The 13879-nt window shown below is 41.7% G+C and overlaps 1 protein-coding gene across 1 annotated transcript in view; it reads right to left on the minus strand.

The window, feature by feature from the left end:
- Positions 1-12996, minus strand: part of fbln2 (fibulin 2) — a 103665-nt gene extending 90669 nt beyond the window's left edge. Inside the window, exons 1-2 of the mRNA XM_080461841.1 lie at positions 12947-12996; positions 3466-5325 (exon numbers count right to left, since the gene is read on the minus strand). Of these exons, the coding sequence (XP_080317967.1) occupies positions 3466-5245 (1780 nt within the window). The 5' untranslated portion in view covers positions 5246-5325; positions 12947-12996. The remainder of the gene's footprint in view (positions 1-3465; positions 5326-12946) is intronic.
- Positions 12997-13879: the final 883 nt, after the last annotated feature.

Here is a 13879-nt window from a genome sequence, read left to right on the forward strand (position 1 = left end):
AATTAGTCTGTCTATTTTAAATGTAATAAAGGATATATTAATTTGCCAATGTTTGGGTGGATGTCCTGTCAAAATCCATTATCACAACAAGTCCAGACACGTGGTTGAGTGATACGAATATAACAGGGACAGAGAAGAGAAGATAAAATTTACAGACACATATCTGAATGTCTGAATATGTTGAAGCTCAATAAAGAGACTAAAAAAGGAAAAAGTAATAACTGGAGTATTTTTGGAGAGACAAAAACTGATCTTTGTGCCCTGTGCTTTTCTGGATACTCTCCCATTTATGGTTGTAAATTCGTTCTGCTATTTTTGCCTTTTTTAAGATTTATATTATTGGTTGCTCCAGGTGTGCTTGTGTAAACACTCTTTCTGCTGCTGTTTTGTTCTGTGCACAGCAGACTCAGTGTATCCCAGTCCATCTGGATCTGCTGCACGCACGGACGCACGCACACACACACCTTTACAAAACCTTTTCACAAACAGCTCAGCTCTGTATCTTGGTTTACATCATATGAAACACACTGACCTGCTAAACTACTTAGGACAAATATTTAGTGGTCACCGTGTTTTGAGCTCCTCTCGTCATCCTGAAACAGACTCGTTGCAGGAAAATACTTCTGATGAAGAAAATAATCCCTTTTGCCACTCACAGCATAGATCTCAGCACAGCACTTTGTAAATTGCTCAGATGAAACGTTCCCCATCCAAGAAACACCTCTGAAATAAAAGCAGCCATAGTCTGGAGGCCCAGGATTTATGAGCAGGTCCAGCCGGCGTGTCTCCGGAGGACGAAGCCTCATGAGGGGCTGACGGATGTGCTGACGGGTGTTAAGGTAGCTGGATGTTCACCATGGGAGGAGTATTGAACTCCAGGTCCAGGCAGACCCCCAGCTCACTATTTATGTTCTTGTCATCGTATCGGGGGACCCGTGTGAGCCTTACGCATGAAAAACAGCCCGGCTCAGCATTCAGAGGGAGTGGGAAGAGAAAGGCGGCTTCGTTCTCAACGGACGGTTTAGAACAGCTGATCATTAGGACGACCGACTGAAGGGACTCATCTAGAATTGAAAATATGATGCTAAACGCGGAACTGCTTTGCATATGAGTATTTATGTACACTCATGCTGTCATTATAACTTATGTTTTTTAGAACCAAACACAACCGTACACATTCTTCAAATGCTCAACAAGAGGTTTTGTGTTTCCCACCTTTCACTAATATGTCCCGTGATAGCTTCCTAATAGCCTTTATCTATCTTTTATACTACACATAATACTGCAAAATAGACCTTTACTGCTGTATTGGGTTCACAGACACCGGAGAGCAGAGACAAAAGCCACATTGCTCATGTTAGTGTGACAAGAAACAAAGCAGAATAGATTTTAGATCAGATAGTTCATTAGATTTGCCAAATGTAAATGAAAATCCAGTCTTTTTGTTTTGAACTTCATCAATGTAATAAAATTCAAACACAAAACCACAAATGAGAAACATTTGCCTCTTTTCACTTTCATGAGAACATTTTTAATTTAATGCTGATGATTTCATGGTGTACTTTTACTTTTGTGATCTCAAAGACAAAAACTTGGGTTGTTATAAGCTCTTAGGTAATCGTTTCACACAGATGTGGTTGTATGTGGTCCCGGAACTAAAATGAGCTGGACATCTGTCCTCAAGAGGGTCCAAACAAGGCTCACCTCTCATGGTTTTAACACTGATAACACTGAGAGATACTAGTTAAAAATGAATTTCCCCTAAAACAAAATCGGCATTGCCTTGAGTATGTGAATGAAATACATGGATGTGATCTGTAAATCCACTCTTTTTCACACGGAAGGGCGAAATACAAGAAAGTAATTCCACCTTACAAGGAGATACTCTCGCACATACATAATAAAAATATTGAATTGTGAGAGGTGGCACTGACCCAGGAGCTAATAAAACTGACATAACCATTGGATTAATGTTTGGCAAGCATGCTACCATATTGTTTTATTTTCTCTAATTTTCAGTTACATATTGTCAAAGATATTCTTTAGAAACGCTAGAAATGAAAACAAAACATTTCTAAAGAACTGCCTAGAATGCTTTTGCTAGGGATGAACCGATACCAGTATCAGGTATCGGGTTGATACTGCATGGCGTACTCATACTCGGAAAAAGATACAACCCAGATACAACCCAGTGAATACTACGTGACATCATCCATCAGCAACATCAGCAGTGTGTAGATACTTGAATATTAATGAGAATGACAAAAGTAAGACCAGCTGTAAAATATGTTCTTCTAAAATATCAAGAGGAGGAGAAAGACAGTTCGTACAACACGAGCAACTTCATCACCAGCAGAGTTCGCCCGATGTCGCTCATTAGTTTAACTGCTCAGTGGCTCAGGAGGATATTACTCCAAGGCATGCTACATGCTACATGCTAAAGAGTTTCAGAGATCACACAGCAGCAATGCTACATGCTAAACATGATTAAAGTCTGAATGATACACTAACAACGGTCTACAGTCTAAATTACATGTAGCGCAGTGTGTAGATAGACGCTATGTGTACTGCAGTGTAGGACTGTTGGAGGTGACCTAGAGTCGATGCAGAGGCTGTGCCAAAGTGGTTCGCAGCAACGTATAGCCTCCACGCATTGATTGCGTCTTTATACGCACATTGGTCACATTGGTACTCAGTGTAAGTAGCTAAAGCTTCGTACTGGTATTTTAAAAAGTGGCATCAGTGTAACCTGTTTTTACACATAATTGAGGTGAGAAAGGTGCCATCTTGATACAGCAAATTGCAACAAGGTGAAGCAGAGACGAGCTTGTCAGGAAAATGGAAACAAGTACTTTAACCAACCTTGGTTCACTTCAGCTTGCAGTCACTGGAGAGACGATAAATAGGAGAAGGCAATGTGTGTTCTGATGAGGATTATTGATAACCTTCAGGGAATGGCTGTTTTCTACAGTGTGTTTCAATATTTGAAGTGTGAGTGGGATGGTGTCAATGACATAATGTCACACACGGGTACAACTAGAGCCACCGTCAGTATCGCATGACAAACCAACAACTTGTATAACCTAGAAAGTCACTTTACTCAGCTTGCATTTTTATCAAAAAATGTGGTTGATATTCGTATTCAATAAGTTTCGGAGGAAAAAAATCTGTGCTGTATTTATTTAGGGAGGAGTAATTTATTCTGAGAGAATAACAGACTGATGTAATTTGATATACTTCTCTGAGTTAAGTACAATAATTAATCCTCTACCATCATTGAGATAAACAGTATCAGTTGCATCTATTTCTATAATATATTCGTACCAGCCAGTGGACTTTGTATAATGATATACACCAAATCCCCTAAGAGGATTAGAAGGCCGACCCTTAAAAATGGCTAATTTAAATATTCTAATGAAGTTGGTGTAAGTCTGGTTGGTGTGTTGTCGGTTCTGATTGACTTACCTTCCTTAGGTTTGATGAATAAAGCAGGGTAATGCTCCGAGTCCTCCACAGTCTTTGTCGCTTCCTCCTTCACCTTTTTCTCCCCACTTGGACTGTGAATGTTATCTGGACTCTTTCCAGGCTTCTCGCTGGGCTGACTCTCCCCAGGTTCGGTGCCTGTCTGGTCCGATGTCTGGACAGTGGTGGCGCTAAACTGGACGGCCAGGGTCGTCTGGTACTCAGACATCCTCAGGGGAGGCGTGCTCATTTCATCTTCATGACTTCTCTCATTGTGTGGTAACTTCACCCTGTCAGGTTTTTCATTTCCTTTGTGCTCGGTGACAGTCTGAATGGTCACAGTTTCTTCTTCCTCCTCATCAATCTCAAAAACACTCAAACTTTCTTTTTGACCAGCAAAACTTGTCTGGAAATGGACTGGAGGTTCTGTGGTTGTCAGGACATACAGTGGAAAATGTACCTCGGCTGATGCGTTTGGTTGATAAGTTTGTGTATCTGTACTTGTTACTGGATGGCCGACATTGATCAGAGCGTTTGAATCTTTGGGTGTTGGACTATCAGATGAATTTTGACGGTGTGCTTTGGTCTCAGTACCTTTCAGAGGAGCAACAGCACTTTCAGTATTTACATGCAGATTTTCTGGGTTCTTATGACTCACTGTTTCTTTGGTTAGTGGAAATATGACACTGCTGCCCAATGTCTTTTTTGCATGTGATGAAGTTTTGGACTCAGTCTCTGTAATTACATCCCTGAATGAGACACGTGCATGTTGGTAAGGTGTGGCGGTATGCGCACGTGACTCGGCAGTGGTCTGCTCGACACCCTGGGGATCGTCTGTCACCTTCACACTGCCTGCAGGATAGTCATGAACTCCGTATCGCTCTCTCAGCTCCTGCTTGCCTTGTCTGGGGGAACTCTCGAGTTCAAAGGTTCTGTTGAGTTTGACGAACTCTTGGTACAAAGACACAACCTTGTTTAACGGGTAAGAGGAGGAGGAAGGAGAGGGGGAAGACAGAGTGGGGAGGACTAATGATTGAGGAAAGGTCTCTGGAAAGTCTGTAGGATCATAGTCATAGTCATCTGGCTCTTCCTTATCCATTGGTGACAATTTGAAGAGAGGAAGGTTTCCGTTAGCCAGAGGGCGATACTCTGTGGAGGTTTGATCTGTGTGAGGATGCTGATCAATCCCATAAGCGAAAGTATCCCGCCTGCTGGTTGGATTATCCTCAGTTGGTGCAGCTAACATGGATTGATCGACCTTCTGGGGATCACAGTTGGGCACAGGATAGCACATCAGCTTCCCTCCTTCATTGGGGCAGTGACAGACTCGACAAGGGTCAATGTGGAAAGAGTGTCCCGCCTCATACTTCTGCCCATTCTGAACACAACCGATTCGTTCACACTGCATGCAGCCATCCACCGGCTCTAATATCTCAATGCAGTTGGGCGGCATGTCGGGACAGCTGATGAAGTGGCAGCTGATCCGTCCCCCTCCTGTGGGACACGAGCACTCGGTGCTGCCGTAGTCTACAAAGTAAGAATCGCCCTCGGGCACTTTGCCATTCTTGAACCCAGCATTGATGCAGTCATAGTACTGGTAACCCTCACATGTGCAGCCCTTTTGCAAGCATGAGGCACAACAAGCGCCGCTCTCCAGTGCCTCTTCAATACAGTTGTCCAGCTGAGGACAGTCCACGCCAGTGCAGTCCCGCTGGCACACGCACAATCTCAGGCAGAGGAAAAGCACAGCACAAGTTGAAAGTACTCCCCGGGCTTGAGACATGGTGTCCAGTGAAAGTAAGGAAATCAACGAATAATAGGTAGCATCCAAGGCCTTAGGTTTCTCCTCGAGGATGGCGCCTTCTGCAAAGAAACAAACACTGGAGGTCATTTCTAAACAACTAGATCAACATCTGGCTCAAGCTCAGTCACACTGTTACAGCGTCAAAATCCTCATCACCAACTAGGGAACAGTGATTTAAATCAAAACGCAGGATGTCATAATGAAACCTGGATCCTGATGAGCTTCTTGTCTCGTGTTGCTATTGACCCTGAGGTCCAGCTGCTGAACATGAAGGCTTCACATTGCTTCAGTTGTGAGGTTTGTTGGAAACTGAATGCACTTGATGGAAAGTACCTTCTCTGAATTAATAAAGACCAAACGACACAGACTACTTTGACAAATGTTTTTCATGCTACATGAAGTGTTCAAAAGTAAAACAGACCCAACAACAAAGCATCAAAGCACCGATCCTTCTGCTTCCCATTCGTGCTTATTTGGAGAATAATCCAAAAATGACACAATATTCTGGTTGCAAAAAGGCTGCTTGACATATGTGATTCATCAGCAGCGAAGCTAGGCATATTTTCCTCGAGCATTTAGGGTCCTCTCTGTAAGTATACAACCCCCCCCCCACCCACCCACATACAACTGAGGCTGCTCTGTTCCTGGCTCTGTACCTCCACAACAAATAGCTAAGTGCTGAATTTGACACGGGTTTTCCATGAATTCTGCTGTCAAAAGTCGATAAATCTGCTCTGGATGAGTGAAGCTTTCCTGATCATGTTGTCATCCCAGCTCGGCCGTGAACAACACCAGTGTTTCTCGGCCACGGGTGCTGGCCTGCTCGTTTCATATCCCTCCCTGCTGGAGGATCAACCTGCCGGATGGCTCATGATCAAACTCTGCAGCAGCCCGATAACATGCATTCGTCTGGCTCCTTTGTGAGAGCAGGGAGTTTAAATACATGCAAATCAAGCATGGCAGAGGACTCCCAGGACCTTCTCTGACAAACACTGAACCCAACTTAACATCTGACCAGACTGGGAATGAATTACTTCTTTAGTTTGTCTTGTTGCTGCTTTTGAAGTGTCTCAGCAAGCAGGTGTGTCCATAGTGCTCCATGAACTTTATTAGCCCCGATTAGTGACTCCCTGCAGCTTTTACTAAAATAAATATTTTTTTCTGTTTTTTAATGTTGCTTTCCCATGAGCCTGAAAATGTGACTTTTCAATTATAATATGCATCATATTCTAACATCACTAAAAAACACTATGTCATAGTAAAAATCAATGAGCAGCTAAAATGAAAATAATTCCAAAACAACCTGAACCGTTGAAATGGCTGAAACATCTAAAGCAACTACAACAGATTAACAGATTAAACCAAGATGATAAAAAAGCTAAAATGGTTAAAGAAACCATCACCCGGAAATCAAACTTTTGAGTTTGAGTATTTTGGGGCTCTTTGTTGAAACCAGAATCGTCCACAATATCATAAAGTCATCTCTGTTCAATGTATCTACAACAATGTTCCAGTGCCTGAATGTTTCACTGATTTTTGACGATACCAGGCGAAGACGCATCAACCTGCATTTGGAAAGATTCCAGCTGTCAGGGACTCACCAGAATGTCAATTGGTAAGTCTCACTGGTTGTGTGACGTTACGCTTTATTGTGTGTGAGACACTGAAATGATGGCAGACAGACAGCAGCTAACTGCTAATCGGGCAAAGCGCTAGATGGTAATGCTAGACACTGGGGGGTGGAGGTGGGGTGGTTGCAGCAATTATTCAAATCTCAAAATGAATATCCATACCACAACAACGACCAAATATTCAGACGATCGGGTCCAGACGAAGTATTGTGGCCCTTGTAGTGTCGCTCAGCTTGAAATTAACCAGGAAAACTTGTCCAATGCCCACGTTTGGCAGGTTGTCCTCTCCTTAAGGTGTGCTTACAGTTAAAAAGTGTCCGTGCACTCTGATTGGCCCGCGCAGTACAGGACTTCTTCTTCTCTTTCCGGGATAGTTATCTGTAGTTTATCTTAGTACCTGTGAGCTCCCGACCCAATGCAAGACAATTTCTTTCAAAATGTTTTATTGAGCTTTGAAAATACAATACACAAAAAGAACAAATGAGTAAACAAGAGTTAACAAATGAACAAGACAAATAAGCACATAAATAGATGAAAGTAAATCAACAACGAAATGAATAAGAAATAATAAACGAATGAAAATAAGTAAATAAAAAAATAAAAAAAGACACTGTGGGATAATTGGTCTTTAAGACCATTAAAAAAAGAAATAAAGGAAGAAATTTGAAAGTGCGGCAGATAGGATGTAGGAATGATGGCCCGCCACTCCTAAATGAGGCCCCATTCACACAACGTTTCATGTCCGTTAAAAACAAAAATAGTGTTGCGTTTACACGGCAGAAGCAGACACACTGATGCGCTGTCGCTTGTTATTGTAATGAAACTACACAGACATGTGTGCAGAGAACAATACGCTATATGTGAACAAAATCAAGAGAACCCGACATTCATATGGACTGATGACGAGTTGGACGCTATCAGGGGCGAGTCTCAACTATTAACCTTCCATCATGTACGCTAAAACTAGAATACAGACCACGTGTCATACCACTATAACTCCACCATGTTTGTTTACACGCGGATGCGCAGAAGCAGCTATTTATCACAGGGGTGGGATGTGCATGCACAGTAAGCGTGCTCCATCGTCTCAGGCAGTCTCTGCAGCAGGGAATAGCACCCGTGAAAGAAAAGTTCCGCCTTGGGAGCCGGGATAAAAACTTCAGGGATACGGTGGATCAAGAACCCCCCTAAAAGTGACTCATATTCGTTAAAGCACTAATGCTACATGCTAGCGCTAGATGCTAACGGACTAGTACAACTACATACATCACCATAACTATAGCTATGCCAAAGGATTTCCCCAGGAGATTAATAAAGTGATTCGGATTCTAAACAACTTTGAACATCATGCAGTTGTTTTATTTTATTTTTCATGTCTGAGCAAAGGACTGCGATCACACACTACAGTATCCATGAGTGGCAGTTCCTGCAGCCAATCAACACGCGGCTAACATCCGTAGCAGTCAAAATCTCACATGTACTCTCGCGAGAGAAAGTTGCAGTATGAAAAAGGGTCAGAGCGAGTTTTGTCTTCAATTTTTTGTCCTCATAAATTTTGAGAATTGATTTAAAGACAATGTAAGGGAGACTGGATCCGTTAGAATACCAGATGACAACTCCACTAAAATGCATATAGGAGCTAAAACAACTAAAACAAACAATTCAGCAAAACGTTGTAAAACAGCAAAAATGCAAAAATAAAGTATTTCAATTCTATTCCATTCTATTTTATTATTTTAGCTAATAACTAAGCTAAAACTGCTAAAATGGCTAAAAGCTGATAGAACGGTTAAATACTTTAATAAAAAGTCATCAGTTCTGAATTGTAGTTTGTATCTCAACAATAACTACAGTTTTGTAAACGGAGCAAAACTTCATCCTATATAAGTTTATAAGCCAACTCATATTTGAGTGTAAAACATGTTTTGTGGATCCAGCAGATTCATTTAGTGGGAAGTTGGTAAAATAATTGTCTCTTTTGTCATAAATGTTGCAGGTCTCTGATCTACACAATCATAAAAGTGTTTTCATTAGTCTTTAAGAAGACTTCTAACTTTTATGTGCTCAAATATTTTAAATATGACACAAGTGAGGGATCTGCAATTACTTAATCACTTGCGGCTTTGGTCTGGATTAGTAATAGAAAAGAGAGCAGAGCTTCAGCAGACGACACAGACATGTTGGAGTAATTAGCTGTTTGATGGCGGAGGCTAATGAATGGATTTATGTCCACAATTCGTCATGTTCCAGCACTTTCACAGCCAACTCAGGCCTCACGCCAAATGACTAAACAAGCAATTTCCCCTCCAACGGCAGGATGAAATCATGAGGGTTTACTACCTTCATCTGCAGAAGTGCTGATCTGAGCTGGAGTTTCAATGGTTATAGTACAACTAGAGTTAGTACAGTGAGAGTTTATTTAAATCTTAATATAAAGGTTTTAGAGACCGAGCAAATCTCTGGAAAAAGGGTATAGTGGAAACAAAACCATGATTTATTTACACGTTATCTATTTAATGCATGTGTTTTAAAAGTGCTGTGTGAGCAGCTGGTGATGTAAAGCCACTGCCACCTTGTGTCTCTTGTTTGGACAGTCTGACCCACAGAGCTGCACCATCAAGACCAAAAGAAACGAAATGAAATTCATCTGGAGCCACAAAACATGTTTAATCTTTAACATGAGGAGAACAAAGCTTATCACGTTGTAACGCCAAAAACAGTATCAAATTTATGAAGTTTATGAAAAACAATTGAGAACAAGCAAATTCTTTACACTTTCACCATTTTTAGATTAAGTCTGAGCTCTTTTCCTTTTCAGGAATACTGAGTAGATTCATCCTCAACTCAATTATTCCACATGAGGTTATTTCTCAAGTTGTTTTCGCCATTTAAACTGGCCAGGTTTTGCTGTTGTACACTTTTGGGCTGTTTGAAGTGAGCTTAGCAGTTTCAATTATATTGTTATCTTTAGTCCATTTTATTTTTGTTTATCTGTCTGTGGTGTTTTTCATCAGTTTCAGATGTTGGTGGTTTCATAGTTTCAAAAGCAGCAGGTCGTCAGTCAAAATAAAGGAGTGAAACTCTTTTATTTATTTACACTCAGGTGACGTGGTGGGATGTCACATGGATTTGAACAAACTATTGATTCATTATTTCTTTAAAATGTCACATTTGTCCTCTGTAATGGTGAGATAAGTGTTTTTGTTCGATTTAAATACAAAGAGGGATCATTCTCATGTGAGAGCTGTTGGTTTTGTTTTGTACAAATGATTGGTTGACGGGTTTGATGTAAACATCTTTTATCCTGCGCACCATCACGAGAGCCAATCCCAGCTGACTATGGTTGAGGACAGGATACACCTGGACATGTTTCCAGTCCATCACAGGACAAACAACCACAAGCACACACACACACACCTCAGGGCAATTTAGAGTCAAATAGTAATGTCACATGCATGTATTTGGACTGTGAGAGGATCCAGAGTAGGTGGTGGAAATCACACACACACACACACACACACACACACACACACGGGGAGAACATGAAATCTTCACACAGAAAGTGCAAACTTAAGTGCATATTTGAACCTACCACATTATCTCTGTGAGGCCAGAGGACTAACCACTGCACCACAGTGTGGTCCACTATATTGAACCATTTTCCTGACTACAAAGTGGCATTTCAAAAAGTCTCCTTTGACTCAGCTGAGCTGAAATTTACTCAAACATGAAGTTTTTAACAAATAAACATCGCAATGAGTCTAATTTAACGTGGAAAAATCTGGCTTTTTTTACTTAAGTGTTGCTGACAAAGGACAAACTGAGACTCTGTTTACACGACAACATTCCAAGTGACAACGCCTCGTTCATTTCAGAAAAGTTTTGGGTTTACAAGGCGAAGGCAGACTGAATACTATGTAGTTAGCATGTCACGCCACAAGGTGGTGCTGTTGTTGGATTTTGAAAATGAAACCACATTAGAAAATAATTTGTTGAGTTAATGTAATTTAATCATGACACACATTTCCATCTATTCAGAATAAGTCGATTGAATCCTCTTTAATCATTTTATCTGAACATGTATTAGAATTAACCATTTATGAAAGAGAAACGCAACACTGTCATGTTAATCAAACATATTTCTCATATGTAAACTAAAGAACTGCCTTAGTTGATTCATAGAGAACAATACGCTCTAAACGTTAACATGATAGAGAGAACCCGACATTCGTATGGACAGACGACAAATTGGATCAATCAGGGTGAATCTCAACTATAAAACTACCAACATGGACGATAAAACTAGAATCCAGACGGGGAGTCATGACACTATGGAGGCCGCCGCCATGTTTGTTACTCGCACATGAGCAGAAGACCTATTTACCACGGCGGAGGTATGCCGGCGGTCTCCATGGGGGGAATCGTGAACATGAAAGTAAAGTTCCACCTCAGGAGCCGCTATGAAAAAGTGACGGATGCAGAGACTTCGAGCGTCGCTGTCATGTTAACCGACCCTTCAAACGTGACAGAAGGTTTGCGGTTAAACTTATTTCTGTTGTTGTATAAACGGGGCCTCAGGGAAGTGAACAGAATGAGGCATTACCTTTGCCAACAAGAGTTTGGGGAAGGTTATGTTTTTGTCTGCATATATGTATTCATTGGAATGTACTGTATGTCTGTGTTTTACCAACTTTTTGCAAAAACTTTTAACCCGAATTGCCAGAAATCTTAAGGGAGGATTTGTCATCATGCAAGGACCAATCGATTCGATTTTGAGACGGTAACGGCGAACCGTTTCCGAATAAATCCCACAAAACTGCAAAACAATGTCACATATAAAGCGGATGGGAGAGGCACCTCATGGAGATCACAGTCTGCAGATTGCAGGATGAAAACTCAGGCTGAATCGCAGCCAACAACGACTTGAGTCGGCATCATTATGCTATAATAACACGTCATAAACATGAATAGAGAGCATGTAGAAAAGTAGAACTTCCTTCACATGCGGCCATTCAGCCTGTGACACACAGGATTTATTCTGTATTGAGGTTTGCTATGATAATGCCTGAAAGCTCCCCGTGGTGGAAACACGACACTAAACAACTGTTTCTGATCCTGCAAAAGCCTTCAAAGTCTCTGTAAGACTTTTTATGTTCCCCATACATTCCCATACAGTCTGGTACTGATATGTTTCAGCAGTCAAGCCAAGAAATTTGTACCAAAGAGCAAAGAAAAGGAAGACAAGACAAATCATGGAATTTTTTTTATCTTGCTGTCCCTACAGCATCTATGGAGGAAGGTTCTGTGGGGGGGGGTTGGTGGTGTGTGTGTGTGTCTGTGTGTGTGAGTGTGTGAGTGTGAGTGTGTGTGTGTGTGTGTGTGTGTGTGTGTGTGTGTGTGTGTGTGTGTGTGTGTGTGTGTGTGTGTGTGTGTGTGTGTGGGTGGGGGGGTGGGGGGGGGGGGGGTGTTACATTCTCCTTTCATTAAAACTGATACAACCCCACCAGTGAAGAGCTCCACAGGTGAGCCTCTATTACACGCACACACACACACACACACACACACACACACACACACACACACACACACACACACACACACACACACACACACAGCTGATCCTAAACAGTCCCTCATGTCGTGCAGGTCTGCTTGCATGAACACGAAGATGATTCTTTAATGCTTCTACACAAAGAAAAAGCATCTCTGCACCCATACACGCGTGCGCACACCCAGACACGCGCGCGGACATGGTGATTACTTCTTATAAACAACCAGGCTTATTGATGCAATGCAAAAAGTAACTGCACTTTTTCTACATCTGCATGCAATCAGAGAAACTTTACAAAAGTTTGCTTCTTACTTGTTGACTATTCCACCTTCCTTCACCTGGACGCGCCAACAACTTCACAGTCAGTGAAACAAAGTTCCACCAGTTGAGTAAAGTGCAGATTTTAAGCAGATCGACGTTAAAACAAAAGCTGCACACACACGCAATCTAGTGTGTGTGTGGGTGTGTGTGTAACAGAGGAACAACGTGATGAGTTACCTTCTGCCTGGCGCGTCCCGGTGCGCACAGCCACAGCCGCTTCTCTCAACCCGTCTGACCGGGGCGCGCTGCGGGATCAGGCGGGGAGAGGAGGGAGGAGGGAGGAGGGAGGAGAGGGAGGGGGGGGGGGGGGGGGGGGGGGGGAGGAGGGAGGAGAGGGAGGGGGAGGGGGGAGGGAGGAGAGGGAGGGGGGAAGGGAGGAGAGGGAGGAGGGAGGGGGGGAGTCGCTCCAGAGTTCCCATCCCATCATAATGAGGAGCAGATAATGCAGGCGGAGGAAGGCCTACCCGGAGGACTGAGGATGAGGAGGAGACATGTGGAAAAGGAACAGATTTGTACTAAATTAGTACTAACAGTAATAGAGATATTTCCTACACTGAAAAAAAAAGTTCCTTGATTTTATTTCATTTTAATGTCTGTCCCACACAATCATATAATTTCATCCCACACAACATTTTCCCTTTCCCTTTATGTGATTATTGCTTGTCAAACCATAATGTTTAATTCACATTTGACTGATTAAAATAATCATTTTGATTCAACACATTTTACAGTTGATGTAATACCAATGTAGTGTGTAACATCAAAGTTATTTTATCATGTCCAGGGTATCCGATTTAACTTACTCCAAATTGATTTCTTAATGTTAATATTATTCAACAGAATTATGTTGCTTTAATGCAATTTTATTATGTCTCTTTTGACCAATTTAGGTTTAAGTGTGTAACTTGATTTGCTAACTGTCCAAATGTATTGTAAATCAGTGTTTAAAATCTGCACAAATACAAAATCCTAAATGTTGATTTACATTTACAAAAACACAAGTCAGAGATCTGCAGCAAGTTGTTGTATTGAAGTATTTACAGATAATTTTTTCCCCAAAATGGACATAAAGGGATTCTATGAGAAATACCTGACAGTTGGAACATATAG

Source organism: Lipophrys pholis (assembly GCF_963383615.2).
Source record: "Lipophrys pholis genome assembly, chromosome: 4".
Lineage (NCBI taxonomy): Eukaryota > Metazoa > Chordata > Actinopteri > Blenniiformes > Blenniidae > Lipophrys > Lipophrys pholis.